At 41.5% G+C, this 19526-nt stretch overlaps 2 protein-coding genes across 2 annotated transcripts; one reads left to right on the forward strand and one right to left on the reverse strand.

Annotated features, from left to right (window-relative positions):
- Positions 1-198: 198 nt before the first annotated feature.
- On the forward strand, positions 199-7627 carry rnf215 (ring finger protein 215). Its single transcript, XM_041937277.1, has 10 exons — positions 199-714; positions 1113-1265; positions 1357-1428; positions 1555-1640; positions 2362-2416; positions 2537-2641; positions 3085-3201; positions 3677-3820; positions 3948-4050; positions 5194-7627. The coding sequence occupies exons 1-10, from the start codon at positions 481-483 to the stop codon at positions 5214-5216; spliced, it is 1092 nt and encodes a 363-aa protein (XP_041793211.1). The 5' UTR covers positions 199-480; the 3' UTR covers positions 5217-7627.
- ascc2 (activating signal cointegrator 1 complex subunit 2) lies at positions 7057-17798 on the reverse strand. Its single transcript, XM_041937275.1, has 19 exons — positions 17703-17798; positions 16529-16633; positions 16252-16410; positions 14805-14978; positions 14522-14651; positions 14322-14389; positions 14047-14160; positions 13623-13735; positions 13461-13535; positions 13236-13340; positions 13080-13148; positions 12876-12950; positions 11791-12046; positions 10423-10619; positions 9675-9794; positions 9212-9436; positions 8988-9078; positions 8594-8685; positions 7057-8210 (listed from the first exon to the last, which is right to left on the reverse strand). The coding sequence occupies exons 2-19, from the start codon at positions 16610-16612 to the stop codon at positions 8039-8041; spliced, it is 2319 nt and encodes a 772-aa protein (XP_041793209.1). The 5' UTR covers positions 16613-16633; positions 17703-17798; the 3' UTR covers positions 7057-8038.
- Positions 17799-19526: the final 1728 nt, after the last annotated feature.

Raw genomic sequence — 19526 nt, forward strand, 5'->3', positions numbered from 1 at the left:
CTTTATAAAACACTACATAGCAGTACGGGTAGCCGGTCTGAGTCGCGGTTTTGAAGCGAAGAAGGAAGTACGGACCGGCACGCTCAGGTTGCTACGTTCGTCTCTGGTTGTGTAAAAAGTGGTAAGAAACTTCAGCTGTCAGTGAACAAAAGAACCGCGAATTTACGCTAAAGTGTATTTTTTATCTTAATCTCAGTAGTATGTAGTTAGCTAACACAACTATACTGCTGTCTGTTTAATATCTGGTACTGCATCTTAGTGCATCCCTACCGGTTAGCAGCATAGTGTACAAGATAAAAATCCTCCGCTTCTTCCGGTCCAAGCCGGAAGCTGCTTTCGCTTGTTTACGTTTTTCGAGGGTCTTGCTAACTGGCGAACAAAAACGCTAGCAGCTTTTCCGAAATGATGGGTAACAGGTGATTAGGTTTGTGCATTTAGAACAGTTTCCAGCGGTGTTTTGGCTCTGTGCTGCTTTGGGCCATGGCCTCAGCTCGCTGCTGCCGCTGCCTCTGGCTGACGGTACCGCTGCTCCTGCTGCGGTGGCCGGGGCTGCTGGTCGCGGCTGAGCAGGTCGCTCTGGTGGAGGTTTTCCTGGAGCAGCGGCCCGGTGTCAGCGCTCTGCTCCAAGGGGAGGTGGTGGAGTCCAGCAAGGGCAGCAGGAGCTCCGAGCACCGGGACGAGGACAAAGAAGAGCTGGAGGGAGAGCTGGTCCTGGTGAGTCGCTCAGAGGGGCGTGAGTTGTTCTTGTGCACGATTATTGTAACAAATTTGGCTGTAAACCAAAACCTAAAACTATGAATTGATGTCAGAAATATCATGTCAGAAAAAACTGTACTAATATCACTGTAAATGTAGATCTCTGCACGGTAAAACCATGATATACAGTGAGGTAAACAGGAATGTAAGATATACTACATTTATAAACAGCCACTGCTGAGGAGCCCCTGAACGTGTCAGCATCTGTAGGGAAGCTTTGAGCTGTCAGCCCATATTAACACTGGCCCACAGCTCACCGCATGGCCACCTCATTTTTAAGGGGATTTCAAAGAGAAGTTACATCTCACACTGTTTCCATCCTGCAGTGCAAACATTCAACCTGTCTCTGTCCTCAGGTTCAGGATGAGGAGATGCAGGGGAGTGGAGAAAAAAGCGAGGACGACACCAAAGAGCAGGAGCCATGGATCGGGGTGGTGCCTGTGGAGATGGACGACAGCAAAGCCTCCACTGGAAACCAGGAGTCCTTTGCTGATGCAATGGTCAATAAAGTGAGAAGTTCAGTTTACTCTGAATCTGCAGCAGATTTTGTTCATATATGGACTTACACGGCAAACTAAACATGCGTCCTCTCTGTTAAAGATGAAGCGGGCACTGGTCCTCGGAGCGTCTGCACTGATTATTCTGGCTCTCAACCAAAACACAGTCAGTGAGGTAAATCTGAGCAGACACAACCTTCATCTGGGCCCTCTGTCCTGGACCTGAAGTCGACGCTGAAAGTTTGAGAGAGACTTTGTCCAGGTCACATTCATCATCTAAAATCTGGCTCTGGTGTTGTAGATGGATCTGTCTCAGGTGCTGTCCAAACCCATCATTGTGATCCAGACGTCTGAAAATGTCACCAAGCTGATAGGAGCTCTGCTCAGGTACAGAACACCTTGTTCTTTTTTACAGATACAGCCAAAATGGAAACAAGTACTCACATGCACCTTTCCCTCATATGCATATCATGTGCATGCTTCCTCTGTTTGTGACAGTGCTTTTACATCCATACAAGTAATCCACAGTAGTGATTCAACTATAACCAGTTTAAGGCAAAACCCAACCCACCAACCATGTACTGAACCAATCCTTTTTGAGTTGTTCAGAAAGTCTGAAGCTTATTTAGACAGATCCTTATTCTTGTGTACTTACTCTTTGATCTGATATCTGGTATTTCCTGAAATGATAAAATTCTTAATTCGTATTGCTTGCTGGATAAGTTCTTATGCAGCCATTTATGTTCAGACAGCTTCCATCACTGATGAGGCACGTGGTCTTTGCAGATAGGCATATTTTATTTAAAAGCAGTGTTGTTTTGGGATTGGCACCAAAACACAGCTGTTGCATTGGCACCAGTGTTGAATGTTGTCAAATGATAAACAACCACATGAAACCCAAAATCAACGTGATCGTAACTTGATTAAATATTATTATTAATCAATCCATCCAGTCTAAGTATAAGATGTTCCTTCTCATCATGTCAACTGCTGTAACCTATGTCACTGTTATTTTAATGTTGTTATGCACGGCAGTCAGGTTAGTGTGTGTCTAAGCGAAGTGATGGAGGATCTTAACTTGCACTAAATGGCTGTTTGCTCTCTACAGGGGTCTGCAAGCGACAGCAAAAATCACATACAAGACCATTCTGCAGGACAACCTGGTGAGCCCCTCAGTCTATCAGCTGACAGTGTGTTTCTCAGTAGTTAGCACCGTCCAGTGGTGAGTGAACAGATGACAGGCTGAGCTGACAGTGAGCGCATGCTGCTGTGTGTTCGGGCAGGGAGCCACGCTCACGCTGTGGTCCAGCTGCGGTCGATCCAGAGGGGGTCGCTACGGAGAGTGGCAGGGGGTCATCTGCACGGGAGAGACGAACTCTCAGGTCCAGGTGGGGCAGCAGAATGAACACATCATCAGTCCTGTTAACATGTTTCCGTAAAGCTGCTGTGAGACTGAGCGAACATAGATTTTACACATCAAAACCTGTTTACAGGTGTTAAAAAAATCTGTTTTAAGTCTTTGATGAAGTCTGATAATCTGCTTTATGTATTTTAATTTGGTGATTTAATAGTGTTTGTTTTCATTAATATTGTAAAAGATTCAGGAAAATCATGCAAAAATGAAGGTATAAACAATCTGCAGCGTAAGTGTAGTTTTATTATTAACTTTGGTGCATAATCTGCAGCTCATTTGCATTTCCTCCTCCTCTGTACTGGTGGAAGCTTGTTCTGAGGTGTGGTGTGTTCCAGACTGATGTACAGAGTGTCATTTAAAGGAATGGTAAAGGAGCCACATGATAAAGTACTGCTGCTCCTCTCTCGGTGTCTGTAGACGTACCTGCAGCAGCTGTGGGACACTGTCCTCCTGGTGGCTCTGATCCTCAGCACTGGAGTCATCGTCCAGGCTCGCTGGCAGTACCAGGACCACCAGCTGAACGACGACTTGGAGGTAGAGGAAATTATCACGGCAGTTTTACACGTGTACCCAATCAATATGCATTAATCCAATAATATGCATTCTTCTGAAATGAGCCATTCTGCAAAATGAGTATTTTCACTTTTGGTACTTATAGTATAATTTGATGCTAACACATTTGGACTTTTACTCAAGTAAGATTATGAATGCAGGACTTTGACTTGTAATGGAATATTTCTACACTGCTGTATTATTACTTTGACTCAAGTAGAAGTGCTTCCTCCACCCCTGCTGATACAGACATGCAGCTGTATTTGTTGGGCTGCTTGTGTTGAGGTTCAGCTAGTTTGATTAGAATTGATGTCAACACTATGCACTTACTGCTGTACGCGACACGCTACTGTTGTGTCCACACACAGATTTGGCCACGGCCAAACGAAAACAGCACACTGTACTGAAGTCATTTGATAAAATGCCACGTGATGCTCTTCTGTGTTGTTTTCTTCAGCTCCTTCCCAAACAGGACGTTCTGAAGAGAATGTCCTCCCTGAAGACCAAAACATATCGCCAGCCCAAACCGTGGTGTGACCCGTCCCAGCCGGTGGAGACGGACAACTGTGCAGTCTGTCTGGAGCCGTTCAACAACAACCAGGTCAGCCAACACTCCTACGCTCCCTGCTGTAGACTCAGCTGATATTTTCAGATTTTGAAAAGGTGCAGACGATTGTGCAGTGATTTGATATAAACTGCTGGTGTGTCGTGTCTTCTTGTTGTCTCAGTGTCTGCGGGTGCTGCCGTGTCTTCACGAGTACCACAGAGATTGTGTTGACCCCTGGCTGCTGCTGCAGCACACCTGTCCTCTGTGTAAACGCAGCATCCTCAGTGAGTTCACACCACAGCATCGACTACAGATACACAACGCTATCTGCTGTTTGACTTATGCAGGTTTTTAAAGCGCAAATTAACAGCGGACTGAAATCAGTAATAAGGTCACCCACTAGTGATGCCACAGTGTCCCCATATAATGGCATGTTAAAGGACAATTGAGTAAGATTAAGGTGATATGGCAGATATGGAATAAGTATATGTATATGTATGTTTTCATTAGTCTACAATCACCTGAAAATAAGACTCTTTGTGTTTTTTGTTACCTTAGAATGAGCTTTTTATGTCTACAGAGGGAGCAGGTCCTCTTCTACAGAGTCCCCCACATTTCTACAGTAGCCCAGAACAGACAAACCACACAGTCTGTAGAGAGGGCCTTTCACGTTTTTCGCAAGTTTCGTGTCGACCGTAGCTTCTCCCACATTGTTTGGAGAGGGAGGGGAGGGGCGAGGGGTATTCAGCTGGTTGCAATCTGCAAACTGGACTCACTAGATACTAAATAAATCCTCCACACTGGTCCTCTCTAAATGCCAAAATCAGGAGTTCTGTGTTGAAGCTCCCCACAGCTGATATTTTAAACCAGTTTTTACAGTTACTTCATTTACATGCAAATTGATTCATCATAGATAACCATTATTTCACCTCAGTGCCATTTAGGAGAGAAGTTTTTATTCTTGTGTTTGATGAAGCTGCTTGGCAGGGGAGAGTGTGGCTTTGGGAAATCTGAACATTTTTATCCTGTTCCTTTTTTTTTTTTAATTATACATCAACTGTAAAAATATTTTTTCTGCAGCAGACACTCTGTGCCAATAAAAACCTGAGCTTCATGTGACCTTTTCCTTTCATTTCCAGGTGAAAGTCTTGAAATTAAAATAGGATTGCAACTACCATTTATTTTCATTATCAATTCATTTTTAATCGATATTTCCACAAAATGTCAGATACTGTCAGAACAGTTTAAAATCCAAAGATATTTAGTTTCATTGCACAAAAGCAAGCTAGCAAATATTTATGTCTGGTATAGGATTGGATCCATTTTTCTCAAGAAAATAACTTGTTGACTTTTTGGCTGTTTACATCTGTACAATCAGCTGTTCAGCCTGAGATTCAAGCATCTTTCTCTTCTTCAACCCTCCCCAGGCAGCGTCTGCAAAGACAGTTAACAGTCACCTCACCTCTCCTGCTGCATCAGCTCTGGGAATCAACTTTCATCTCTTCCTCTGTGACGCTCCAGTAGCCGTTTTGATTTTGTTCTTTTTAACTGACCTCACGCTCCCTCCTTCCAGCGATGGATTGTGGGAGCAAATATACACTTCTCACAGCAGCTGGTGGGCCGCCTGGACTGTGGAGCAGTCTGATTTTGACGTCTGACCTTCGGGTGGGTGCTGCAGGTCTCACAGACATAGAGTGGTAGTGTAAACACAATATGATGAAGTACTGTACAGTGGTACTGTTGTGTGTGAACAGTACTTCTTCCTGGGATCATGTTACTGTACAATTGTAGTAATAATTGTTTGTATGTGTGATATATGGCAGTGAAGACGTGGCTCTTCACGCAAACACCTTCTGCTCTGTGTTGGTGCAAACAGCTGAGCAACAATACAGCAGTTAGCAGTAGTTTCTGCACGGACATTCAATGCTTTATGGTTTTAAGCACGGAGGTCCAAATGATGTCAATAATCCACTTATTAAGTGGACTAACAGAATTTTAACATGACTCATGTAGTGTCCGAACTCATACTTTGCTATTACATGTTAGCTGTAGAGGTTCTGTAGTTGTAGTCCAGAAGTAACTGTGCTACAGTCGGTAGCAGAAAAAGTGTTTGCACTTGTCCTTAACATGCCTTATGACTTTACTGCAGAGTGAAAAAACCCAAGCCACACACACACACCCTCAATTCTGCTTTGACGCTTGAGTTTTGTATGTTACAGAAGCTGATTTAGTTGCAGCTGCACCACTTTCAACGATTAGTGATAGAGATTGGTAGGTAGGTTGGTAAATATTCAGTAGATGTCACAGCTCAGCAGGATTTTCAACCTCCGTTCATTTTTATGTGCTTCCTTCCTTTTACGAGGTCTGTGTGAAGAGGTCAAATGGTTTCTGACAGACAAAAGCTCTCCAAACTCATCTCAAATCATGTGAAAAACTGAATGTCCGCTTACTACTCTGACGTACGGCTGCACAGGTACTCCAGGTAATGAGTGCAATTCCTATTTTGTACTTAAACACATCTTAATCTGGTGCAGTGACAACTGCGTTAAAAGAAAACAAGAGACAATACCACTCTCATGTCTGTATGCTAACATATGAAGCAACAGCCAGTAGCCAATTATTGGATCTCTAACATAAAGAGTGTAAACAGGGCATCAGCGAGTCTGGCTCTGTCTAAAGAATCCACTAATCTACACCTTTAACGTGCGATTGAAATTATTTCTCAGTTAATGTTCCAGCACCTATCCCACCTTAAAACCACCACTTTTATTTTTTTACACTTTGGATTAAACAAATGAGATGTAAGATGTGAGATGTGCTTTAGAGATGCTGGTCGGCAGGTTTGGTTGAACCTTTGGACAGAGCCTGTTTCCTCCTGCTTATAGTCTTTCTGCTAAGTTAAATGAACCGGCTGCCGACTATACCTTCACACTTAATGTAGACATGACAGCGCCAACTCTTGGAAAGAAAGCCTAATAGCATATTTCTGAAAATGTCAAACTATTTCTTTAAAGATTTTAATATTTGCAGAAAGTTAAAGTTAAACTAAAGTAGATAATATTCTACACTACAGTTAGAAATTAGAGGTCATTTTTTTTGTCAAAAGTTGCAGCACAGTAAAATACTTAACTAACCAAAGGTGGGTGAAGATAAATAAATATCATCTCAACACGGAAGAAAATTATTGTGATTATAATCTCTGCAGCATCTCCAACACATTTTACAGTGAGAGGAAAAGTCAAACCCATCTGATTCTGGCATTTTGTCAGTGATGACTCAAACTCAAAGGATGTCAAAAAACAGAGTATTATTGTATTTATTTTATGTTTTTTTTGCAATGTCAACTCCAAAAAGCTTTTACGTGTGCTTTTCTTGTTACAAAATGCTCTGATAGATCTGTTCTCTTTATAGAAAATAGTGTGTGCATGGCAACATGTAGTCCCACATGTCCCACAGCTACTGTGAGAGACGAGGTCTCTCTGTGCAGCACGTGCTTCCAAACACAAACAGCATCATTGTGAGATGGTCATAGACTCGATTTCTTTTTCTAGACTTGTTTGTCCTGTTTTTATGGAGGCTGGACAACAGTGGTGTGAACAGGGCGGATGACATCACATGCACACACTTGAAGGTTACATGCAAGCAGCCCTCACGCAAGCTACTAGTGCAGGACGAGTAGTACGTCTGATGTCCAGACTTGATCACCGGGTCAGTCATTGTTCTTCCAGCTACAGGAGGGACCTCAGTCTCTCCGAAATGCTGGATGTCGCTTCCTTTTATTCCTATGTTGTCTGTTTCATGTTGATGATGTCAAAGATCAATCACCCTGGATCTTAATAAACTGATTTGTTACTTGGCAAAAATAAAGGTCTTATTCTTTGTCCTCGGTCTCTGGCTCACACTCAGGACTTTGGTTTTTAATGAGCTGTGAAAGAAGATCATTGGGCCAAAGAGCTGAACGTCCATTAGGCTCAAACACTAAAAGCAGACGTTCAGCAAGCTGCTTGAAAGTCAGTCAACTAATGCAACTCTTGAACCTGTCATCAGTCAACAACTGAAAATCCTCTGTGGCTTTCCCTTCTGGCAAAGACGGCTACAATGGGGCTAAGGTTTGATCACGGAGACAAACTGTGGTTACCGTATTCACAACCTTCAACCCAGAACACCGGTTTTTCTTTCCCTTCACTGCCTCACACCTCAACCGATTTCCCGCCGTCCCTCCCTCCCACCATCAGTCTGTTTGGTTCCAGCAGCAGAGCGTCATCACACGGGTCAGGAGGGGATCATGCCTTTGTTCCTCTTGCGGTCGGCCATGGTGCGGCGGTTGTGGTTTGACACACGGCTCTTGTTGGCCTCCTTCTTGCGTCGGTCCAGGAATGTCTCCAGGGTTTGTCCTTGGCCTTTGGCTTGGCCAACCACATTACTGGGACGTTCTGGCCGGAAACTGGAGGAGAAGGATGAAGGGAAGTTAGCAGAGGTTTTACCAGAGTGTGCATGTTAAATATGTTTGTATCCAAAAAAATATATATATATTTTTTTTCCTAATTTAAAAAACAGCTTCACACGAGACACTGGAAGAATATACAATTCTTTTTTCTATTTAACGTATAATGGATTGCCTATGTTGTATTTTTAATTTTCATTCATCCATTCGTTTATCATTTGACAGATTTATTTATATTCCAAATTTATCTCAACGAAATTCCAGATTTGTCTTAGAGGACTGATACAACACCCTCTATCTTTAAACCCTCCATTCAGATGGGGAAAAACATCTTTACTGGGAAACCCAGCTAACAGCCAGTTAAAAGTGAAGTTTGACTTTACCCTCTCCTTTGCTGCATGGCAGCTCTTCTAGCTTCAGCCCTCTCCCTCAGCAGAGCCGGGTCCTGCACAAACTGGTCCCTGTTCACATTGTTCTGAAATAAAATGGATTCACATGTAAGCACTGCTGGAAAGTCACAAAAGAAAGCAAATAACATAACAAACACATATAGTGTTTTTGTTGCTGGAGCATTCATTTTGAAAGACTAAAAAAGTTAACAAAACTACCTGTTAAATATTACACACCTGGGCCCTCATCTAGTGCGCTATCCAAATTGTCTTAATTTAAGATGCATATACAGGATAAATAATCCTCATTGAGTTCTAAAATTAGTCAAAAATAATGTTTTTTTTCCCCTGCAATGTTGGTAGTGATAATTTGGAATGATTTCAGTACCGGTAAAGTCTGCTCCTCCTCTTCATCTTCGCCCTCGTCATCGTCCTCTGGTTTATTCCCTTTTCTCAGTACCTGTGGGATCGTGAAAGGCCTGGAGGAAAACACAAAGTGAAAATGAAAAAAAGTAAACTGACACTGAGTTATTAAAAGGTGCTTCAGTCTACTTCACTGTGTCTCAAGTTCATCACATCAAAAGACACAGACACCAAAAAACTCTGATTTACCTTCTGTTCAGCAAACTGTCTCCATCCAGGTCATTAGCTCCCACTTGGTTCATGTCATAGGTGTCGTCGTACTCGTCGTCGTAGTCGTCCAGGCCGTAGGTGGTTGCGCTTTCACCAGGTTCAATGACGACCTCGTCCACCACCGTCTCGTAGGCCTGGTAACGAGCTCTCTGCTCCGCTATGTGCCGCTTGTCATTCAGGATCTCTCGAGCGCTCTCGCCTTTCCTGCACGAGTGAGAAAGCACGGCAAGATGACGCTTGACCTCAGGAGTTTTTCAGGGCAGCATTAAAAAAGCAAGTAGCAACGTCTGAACATCCTCCTTTGCTTTTATTCAACAGTTTGAGCAGGATTTCATATCCACATTAATCAGGCAAAAGCTCAATTAGGTCATCAGTATATCAGTGGTTTATATCATTAATCAATCAAATTTCTGGTTAGCGAGCGTTCGCTGTGTGTTCTCACCTCCTGCCCTTCCAGATGCGGGACATGTCCACCTGGTCCCTGCGGAAGACGTCAAACTCATCATCATCAAACACGTTGGATCTGATGTTCAGTACATCTGGAAGCTCCTCCTTCGCTGGCCTGAAAGAACAGAAGAGGAACAGGGGTCCCTGATCTGCACAACAACTTTTGGATTTTTATATTTGAATCTAAAAAAAAACATAAAAACCTTTGATTATTGACTAACTATCTTCTAAAATGAGAGGATGTCCCGCTTTTCTATTTCTATTTCTATTTTTCTATTAATGTCAAATGACTTTCTTTGAGTTTCTTAAGTCTCAAGTTGGCCGGACAAAAACAAACCATTTTAAAACGTTAGAGGAGGGGCGTTTCTTAAATCTGTTTTTTAACATTATATGGACTTAACAATAATCCATCCGTAAATCAAAAAGGAAATAATCATTAGTTAGATATTGCTGATCATGGACATCGTGATGAGATGCTTACATACTCAAATACTGTTTCTTAGATTTAACTGCAAAGAAATGCTGAGAATAATGTCTAATGAAATGTAAAATAAGAAATATGTGTTTGCTATTGTTGTAATGAGGCATAAATATTCTCAAATTCCCTGCTCCCAGAAAAGAACCTCTTTTTGAAGTACAGAGCAGAGTGTTTTCCATATGAGAATCTCGGCAGCACGATCCACATGGCGGAAAATGCATATTAGCATTTCGTGCATCATAAGGCCATCTCAGTGCGTTGTTACCTTGGCATGGCTCGGTCCAATTTGTCCAGGTTGGGGGCCAAACGGTCCTCCAGGATGTTGTTGATGACCAGCTCAGAGTTGTAGTCGTACTCCTGCAGGCAGGCCAGCAGAAAACCTTCACCCAAATCAGGCAACAGGTCCCTGATACATGACAGCAGAGACTCCAGCTCTGCCCCGCTGACCGGACACACCGCACCCTGATGACACACAGAAACCCTGTCAAAGCCAGGTCACCTCACCTCACCTCTACTAGGCGTCATAAATAAACAAACCTGCCTGATCTATAGTTGCATCAAAAAGTTTGGACACACCTGGTCAAAATTTCAGTTATTTTGAATAGTTCACTGAGTAGAAGATGGACTGATAAGCACATTATTTTTGTTTTGTACAATCTTAGAGGAACCCAAAGGAAAAGTTTGAGCACCCCAAGAGATCTGAGCTCTCATATTTTTTTAATGAACTAGTTTGATAGTGCGAAGGCTTGATCCCGATCATTGTTAGCACAAGCCAGGTGATGCAAATGCAAGAGTTTTATAGATATTCTGACTCCTCAAACCTTGTCCCAACACATCCCAATCAGCAGCCATGAGCTCCTCTAAGCTGCTGCCTAGCACTCCAGAAATTAAAATAATGGATGCCCACAAAACAGGAGAAGGCTGTAAGAAGTGTAAAAAATGGCAGTTAAGGTGGAGGTCAAGTGCTTGTAGGATTGCTAGAAGGGCAAATTAAAAACCCCTGTCTGACTGCAAAAGACCTTCATGAAGCTTCAGCAGACTCTGGAGTGATGGTGATCTAATCTACTGTACAGTGACACCTTCAACTATAACCTTAAATGATCAAAATATGACCTTCATGGAAGTCACCAGAAGAAAATTTTTCTGTGTCCTCATCACAAAATTCAGAATCAAATGCTTGCAAAGGAACATCTGTCAGAGCCTGATGCATCTTGGAAACAAGCTGTGTGGACTGATGAAGTTGAAACAGAACTTTTTGGCTGGACTGAGCAAAGGTATGTTTGGAGAAAATAAGGTGTAGAATATCATGAAAATAACATCTCTCCAACTGTTAAGCACAGGGTGGATCAATCATGCTCTGTGCTTGTGTTGTAGCCTGACCATGCAGGGACCCAAACTTTTGCTTAAGGCCCTTTTCCATTTATGCTATTAAACTCTAAAAGACTGACATAAAAGGCAATCTTGCTTGAGTTATTAAAGAAATGTGTCATCTTTAACTTTACACAATTTTCGAAATCAGATCATCTTTTACTCATTTAGCTATTCACCCAAACTTTTGCATGCCAATGTATGTACCAGTGCTGAAAGTGGTCCCATTTTCCACTTATTTAGCTGAAGTAATAACAGAACTCACGTTGTTTCCTTTTCGGGGAACATCCAACATGGCCTCTGCTCCCCTCAGGCTCTCTAGTCCTTCTCCTTCTCCTGGCTCTCGGTCCTCCTGAAGTTCAAAGCCAGCTGAAGATGCCGCAGCTGCACCTCCTGCTCCTCCCTGATAGGCTGAGGTTGAGGGGACTTTTTGCTGAACTTGGCTCTGAGGTTTCCGTCGCCCAACACTGTCCCAGGCACTTTCTACCCCCTGGAGCAGGTAAGACGTCCGGGTCTCATCACTGAGAGGAGCAGGTGGTTAAGGAAAGAAAACCTCTAGATGCATTACTGTCCAGTACTAACACTGAAGTCTGGCTCTGACATCTATCTTCCATCTTAGATGTCCCTCCACCACAACGAGCTGCTGACTTGATTAGGGCTGCAGCTAATGACTGATACCATTATTGATTAATCCTCTGATGATTTTGTGGATTAATCTGTTAATCATTTGGTTTATAGGAAAACCAGAAAAATGTGAAAATCCCCACCACTATACTCTACAGCCCAAGATGAGTCCATGAAATATCTTTTTTTGCCGCACAAACAGTCAAATATACCCAAATATATTCAATTTACTAATACTATAAAGGCCGAGAGCAGCATCAGAATCTTACATTTCAGAAAGTGGAACCATCAAATGTTTTGCATATCTGCTTAAAAAACGACTTAAGATATTACAAAATAGCTACTATTCAATCTAATTGTTGCAGCTCTTCACTCAGTTTACTACTGTCACACTAAACATATTGTAATATAACTACCTTGTAACTTTACATACATCCTCAAACTGTATCTTAAATAAATGTTGGAGTTAAAGTTAAAGCTGCAGATGTGTAAATGTACATTTCTACTGATCAGTAAAATACATAAACGTCATGTTTACATTTGGAAAGCTAGGCTCACAGTTTATTGTCCATCTTTGGCCTGCATTTGACCTGATCTGCTCTGTTTGCTTAAAAAAAAACAACCATCTCATTAGTTTGCTTATTTTAGGTATGACTGTATGCAGAATGTAACTAGCCATAAAAATCTGTTTACACAAAGTTATTGCAGAAAAGCTGATAAGGATACATGACAGGGAGGGCTTGCTGTAGGAGGCTGACGTCGTCTGCGATGGGGAACTGCTCATCGTAGTCTGACAGGAACCTGGAAGGACGAAGAAACCAAACGGCAAAGCCCTTCACACACATTGCATTGAATTTAAAGAGACTGAAGTGAAATACAAGTGCCCCAAGAGCCATGGAGCTGAACCTTGATGTCAATCAGCAATTTTACCTTTTCTCAGTTAAAAAAGATGTAAAATGTTGAAGGAGCTCCTCTGCAAATGTTAGCATGTTTTCTCCCCTGCAAAGCAACAAACACCAGCAGAATTAATAAATGCAGGTAATGCTAATTCTGCTCAGATGCATATTGAGAGTTTGGCTGTCTCACCCCTCCAGGATAGGCTGTAAACAGGTGTGATGCAGCAGCAGGTGGGCTGTCTCCACCATCTTACGACAGGAGTGGGACAACCTCTTCCACAAGTCCTCCTGAAGACTAAAGGAGGGTTTAGGAGATTATTCACTTGGTTATATAATTTACCCAGCGGGTCTCAATCTATTGGCTTTAGCGCTTGCATTCACCTTTTAACAAGCACCAAATGCAGCAGAAACTCACCCTTTATCATCAAAGTTTCTCTTCCTCACTGCCTTCTCAAGATCAGGCACAGCGGTCTCATAAAACGAGGTCAGCCTGCCAGGAGAGAAAACACACAAACAATCACGAAAAGCTTTTGCAAAGGATGAGCAGCGATATTGCCAAATTACTCCATCTGTCTACCTGCTGAGGAAACCGTGGGAGTGGAAGCTGGAGCAGGCAGCAGGGAAGATGTCCAGGAAGGCATGGATGGTGGTGGTTGAGTCACACAGGTACAAAATAAGATCTTCAAGTTCCTAGGACAGAAAAGAAAAAGACATATATTATCGTGTAGCAGTAGTGTCACTGCTCAATGCCATGTTGTGTTGCTGACATGTTTTAAATTTAAATAAGAATTCCTAATCAGGCTAATCTGCCTAGATTTAACCACTGAGGCTTGAAGCAGAAAGCTGAAAGAAAGACCTGAAGATGTGTCATCAATCCAGATGTTTCCATGCCATATCATGATGTTTATATTTCAGAATAGCCTTGTGCCAACATACTAGATATTGCTACACGTTCATTAGTTTCACATGCAGCGATGAATGAAGATGTGTGTTTGTCTGACCTGCTGGCTCATGGTCATGGCAGTGGGCTGTTTGTGTGCGCTCAGCTTCATCGGCTCCAGGGCTGTGGCTCCTTCTAAGTGAAGACCACACTTATCCAGGATGGTGTCAAACACCTGAGGGTGACAGAGAATAAGAGGTGAGAATGAGAGGAGGAGAAGACATTTACAACTTATTCACTAATAATAGTGCATCATTTTTGAAAACCTTAAATAAAACAAAACATTTTTTCCTAGTCTTACACTTTCTATACAAATAAACAGGTATCTGATCTAACCTGTGACACAGTGGGCACCGTTTCATCCAGGTCACTGTAGTAAGATGGCTGCTGTGTAAAGATGTTCTCTAAAAAAACACATCATAATAAAAGTTAACAAAGAGTGACAAACTGATACAAACCAATCTCACTATGCAACTTAATCTAATGTTTACATTCTCCATCAAAATGATAATTTAGGATGAACTGTAACAGCTCACCAATCATCTTATGCAGCAGCTGGCTGTTGCCCTTTCCAAAGAGCACACATAGATCCAGAATTTTGGGAATGTCAAACAGGAAATTCTCATAGATAATTTCTCCAAACACAGCTGGGGTGATGAAGTTCTCCTATGGAAGAGGACAAGACTTTGATATGACAGCGCATAGTACTGTCATTGCCGCTCCCAAGCACAGTTAATTAATCAAACTATAACTGGTATTTCTACTGAAGAGCAGATTATTATTCCCTGTCTAGAGTTCATATTTGGGTGCTGCTCCTACCTTGGACTCTTTATGTGTGGCCATCCTAAGGAAGGTCAAGAAGACCGCCCTGTGGATGGAGCGTTGCATGTCGGCCACCGCCGGGGAGGAGGGCAGGGTGGCGAGATCGAGGCTGCGAGGTGCGTGATGTAGGTATGAGTCCAAGCACCTCTGAAGAGACTCATCAAACACCACCTAATAGAGGAGACGGACCAAATTAGAGCAGGGAGGGTGAGGAAATTTTCTAAGAAGGAAATAGAAAAATCCTGGTTGCTGCCACTGAATCTACAGTGTATTTACATGCATTTGAGGGTGAGTGAATAGAAAAGGAGAAAAAAGAACCATCAGTCCACTGCTTTCAGCTCCTTCACTGGCATTCCACTTCTATTTAGCTTATATATTAATGATCTGCCATCCATAAGAACATCGAGCCTCAAATGTATGCTAATGACACTTTAATATATGTACACAGCAATACAAAAAGCCAAGTAGCCTACATCCAACACAATGGCCCATGTTACTAAACGGTGAAACCACTGCTATCTACAACGTCAAAAACCACTAGCACGTATTACACTAAGAAAAATAGCAATACCGCTGAGCCACACATATTTGTACTCAGAGATTAAATAATTCAGATATCTTGCGACTGTGTTAGACTCAAAATCTCTGACTCAAAAGTCAGAGAAAGGGTGTTTGCAACAAGGTCTAACACAACCAAGTTGGTCAAATGCAAGCAGTTCAACCTTGATGCCACTAGAATCATTATATTAACAAACCATGAAAACCAGTGATAAGAAACAGTTTTTAAAACTGTCTCATACTGGAAAAATCATCCAATCTGTCTTTTCAATTACAGTGGCACATAGATGAAATGCTCTACCTGTTCACATTAGGGAACTCAGGTCCATACAGTTGGGAACATGGCTTATGAGCCATCAAGATGAAAACTTGCCTCTTACTAATTCTGGCATATTTACAGTAATGTTATTCATATGCACTGTCCCTGAGTGTAGGAGCCATGAATGAGTTTAATGGGATTTTTCTAGGTGTGTTGGTTGAAATATTGGTGTTTAGTATTGTTTAGGTTTGTGTGATTCTGTTGATGAGGGAATATGTAGGTCAAGTGGATATGGGCAGAGGTGTTAAGTTAACATAAGCACCTGCTCACCTTTTTGTTTCAGTTTGTGGCTAGAGTGTGAGAGAGGGTGAGTGGGGTCGCCGTATTTTTTGTTGACCACTTTGATTATAAGTTTGTGTGCGGTATGATAAGTTGATTATTCTTTTCCGTAAATAAAAAGGTAAAATATATTTTCATATTTGAGTGATTTTTTCTGTTAAGCGCGTCAAACAAAGTGGAAGGCCCGGCCTCAGTCTCTCAGCGACTCTTTGAAGTCACTACACTGAGAAATAAACTGAATAAATAAATGTGGCTTGGAGAGATGTTTGCATGTCAGCAGTCCCTAACCTGACACCAGAACTTGTCATGAGGCAGTGCGAGCAGCCAATCCAGGTCCTCTGTGATGAATTTGGCATGTTCCAGAAACTCCTCCACGTCAGCAGGAGATCCATCTTCTGGCGGGGACCTGTAAGGCACAAAACAACGCTCCGCCTTCCTGACCGGGTGCTGATGTTGAACAGAAAGCACAGCAATCGAGTCTTATAAAAAGTCAGGATATTCTTGGTGCACTGCATACTGCTGTTTGAGTGTGTGTGTCTCTATAAAATCAGGTAATATGGCTCACCAGTGCAGGCAGTGTGTGATCTTTTCCCAGCGGGCCAGGCTCAGTCACCTGTTGCTCATCCAGTGGCACTCGGGCACAGGCCATGGCTTCTCCCTCTCTAATATTCTACCAAATCATACCAACATCAAGAAATTTAAATACATTTTGCTTCTGTTCTCTTGTGTCAAAAAACTGAGCAAGTCACTTTACATACCATCCTCTGTTGTCAATTAACACTTTATTATCATTTTCTTATGCAAGGAACTAAATACGTAAATCCCTTCGCCTTCCAATATGAACCAATACAATGAAATGCTGTACAGAGAGGTACTGTTATAATCTGAATCTAAATTGTATGAAATTAGCACAAAATGTCAAACAAGACATGAAAAATATATACATCTGAGTGCTGTAGCTAAAAAATATGATCTTGGTTCTAGGTATTTCTTTTAGTCCAAAACAAGGTGAGGCAGAAAGATAGTGTACACAGCAATTGGAAAACCTAGAAACCTACAAAATCTAATAATACATAAAACATTGTATTCAAACATCGCTGTTGTATTGTACACGTGTCGCTGTTGTGTTTACCATCTGTACAAGTGATGTTGTTGTAGTGTCAGAAAACCTGGACTTCCTGCTTTTTAAACGACAACAGTCACGATTTTGTGCATTAGCTTGTTGTTACATTAACTGCAAAAAAACGTATGCAGGGTGAATTCTCATCCTTTACCTTCTGCTGACAGATACGCAGTTAAAAAGTGGCTCAACCGCTGATGCGAGAGCAGCTACCGTTAGCTAGCTAACAGAAGCTGTTTATTCAGGGAACCAGCCAAGAAAACTTCAGCTACAGCAGCCTCTAGTTAGTTAGCCGAGTTAACGTTAGCTGCTTAAATCAACGTACATCACCACTGTCGATGAATAGTCTTGTTAGTGCCGTTAACCACTTACGTTAGAGCACCATAACAAATCCGACGTCGTTAATCAGCAAGTTTCTGACTAAAAAACGACGTAGTCCGCATAGATAACTTGCTAGCTAACCGCTATTTACCAAGTTCAACAGAAGTGACAGCACGTCAATGAATGGAGTGAAGCTAACGTCAATGTAACGTGGCTAACCACCCAGTGACTTTATAACTGTCCTCTTGTGTCTCTTATGAAGTAACTGTACATGGAACAAGTTAATAATTCTGCTCACCTCTTAATATGACTGTGTGTAACTCATTTTAAGCCATGTCTTCAAAGTCGTTACGGCTTTGTACAGTTTCAGTTTCCAAACGTTTACTAATCACCTGTTTTGGGGCAGGAAGTGGCACTTTTTGTCAAGACGCATGCGCAATAAAACGACATATGACAGTCTTTACCGCCCCCTCGTGGGCACCAGAGCGCGGAACAGCATCAGAACGATTAATCAGCAAAATGTTAAACACAGACAGGAATTTGAGTTGGTCAAAAGTGCCATTTGAAACTTCAGTAAGGAACAATAGTGATAAACATATGTTTTTTTAGTTTTATTTCTGTTGAACTCAGAAAATCCATCTATTTATTTATTTATTTTTTTCATTTGTGCCATTATGTACCCCTAGAGCAAAGGAATCAACTGCTAAGCAACACATCAGCTTTTTAAACAGAGTTTGAAGCTAACCAAAATGCTAATTTAAGGACCTCAAAAAAGAAAGCACAGATTATTATTATGAATATTGAAACTTTGCTTTAACAAATGACTATAGGGAGAGCAGTTCAGTTGCACTGACACATATCAAAATAAAAATCTAACTGTTAAAGAAGATAAACAAAGACAATATCAGTCAATAAGGACTCAAGGACACAATTTTCTTGGAAAAGGAAGTTTATAAAAAAAGAGAGATTCCCATGACACAGAGAGAAGGTGGAGGAAGATTCCCTTGGATCACATTAGATACAATATTTTTCAAAATGATGCATTACAAGTCTGAAAGCACATCCATAAATTATTTAGTCGATCATTGATTGGTTTGTGTGATGCTGGAAAAGAGACACTTCTGTTGTGTTGTTTTTGCACCAATAAAGCTGTCTTTTTGTCTGCATGATCCTGAATTTACTGGTTTGTGTCTGAACTGTGATGATCAGATTATCATGATTGACTGTGAGTGAGTATATACTGTGACAAATAGCTAAAATCTACAACGCATTAAGGGTTTACCATGTGTGCCAAAAGCTGTCCCATTTATTCAACAGAACATACTAAAACAAAGACAACAGAAAGACAAGAAAAGAAAGAGACCGCTTTCATGGCTTGTGGTGTAAAGCTAAATTGAATACTTAATCTTGTGTGTGTAACATAAAATAAATATTTTATGGCTCAAACAACAATAAATAATCTTCATCATACATTTCAAGCAGCGGTAATACTGTACCCCATGGTACCCATTTTAATGGCTTGCCTTTTCCATCCAGGAATAACAGAAAATGTTTTTATATATATAGTAGACATGTACAATGTCACAGCCTAATCAGGCTTCCAGTTTTTATCTAATCCAGTTCTTCTATCCAGTTTCTTTCTAATAAATAATACACTACAGCTCTATTCTACAGTAACATAGAATCTACAGAAAGGTATATAGCTTTTTGTAAAGGATCACTTATTCTGTGTTGGATTTTGAATATTGTACGGAGAATAATCTGTGCACTGCTGGACTCTGAACAGCACTAAGATATCAGTACCTTTAGATGAACAGAGACCCACCAAACTTGCACAGATTTGTAGTGTACATCGTAGCACAAAGGATGATGTTATTATGGTGTGCATCATTGTTTTATACTTAACACTGTTGTCGCTTGTTCAAGTGAAACCAGTCACAGCACAATATGACGAAGAACTGGTCCCCCCTAACGCTCCAATAAACAATAAACATTACAGATTTTAAACTGTTTTTCACCAGTGCCCGTCAGATTTGAATTACACTATATGGCCAAAAGTACATAGACGCCCACCATTTCTCTCATACTGTCTATTAATGTTTAACATCCATCCAATCTTTGG

Source organism: Chelmon rostratus, chromosome 5, assembly GCF_017976325.1.
Source record: "Chelmon rostratus isolate fCheRos1 chromosome 5, fCheRos1.pri, whole genome shotgun sequence".
In the NCBI taxonomy this organism is placed as follows: domain Eukaryota; kingdom Metazoa; phylum Chordata; class Actinopteri; order Chaetodontiformes; family Chaetodontidae; genus Chelmon; species Chelmon rostratus.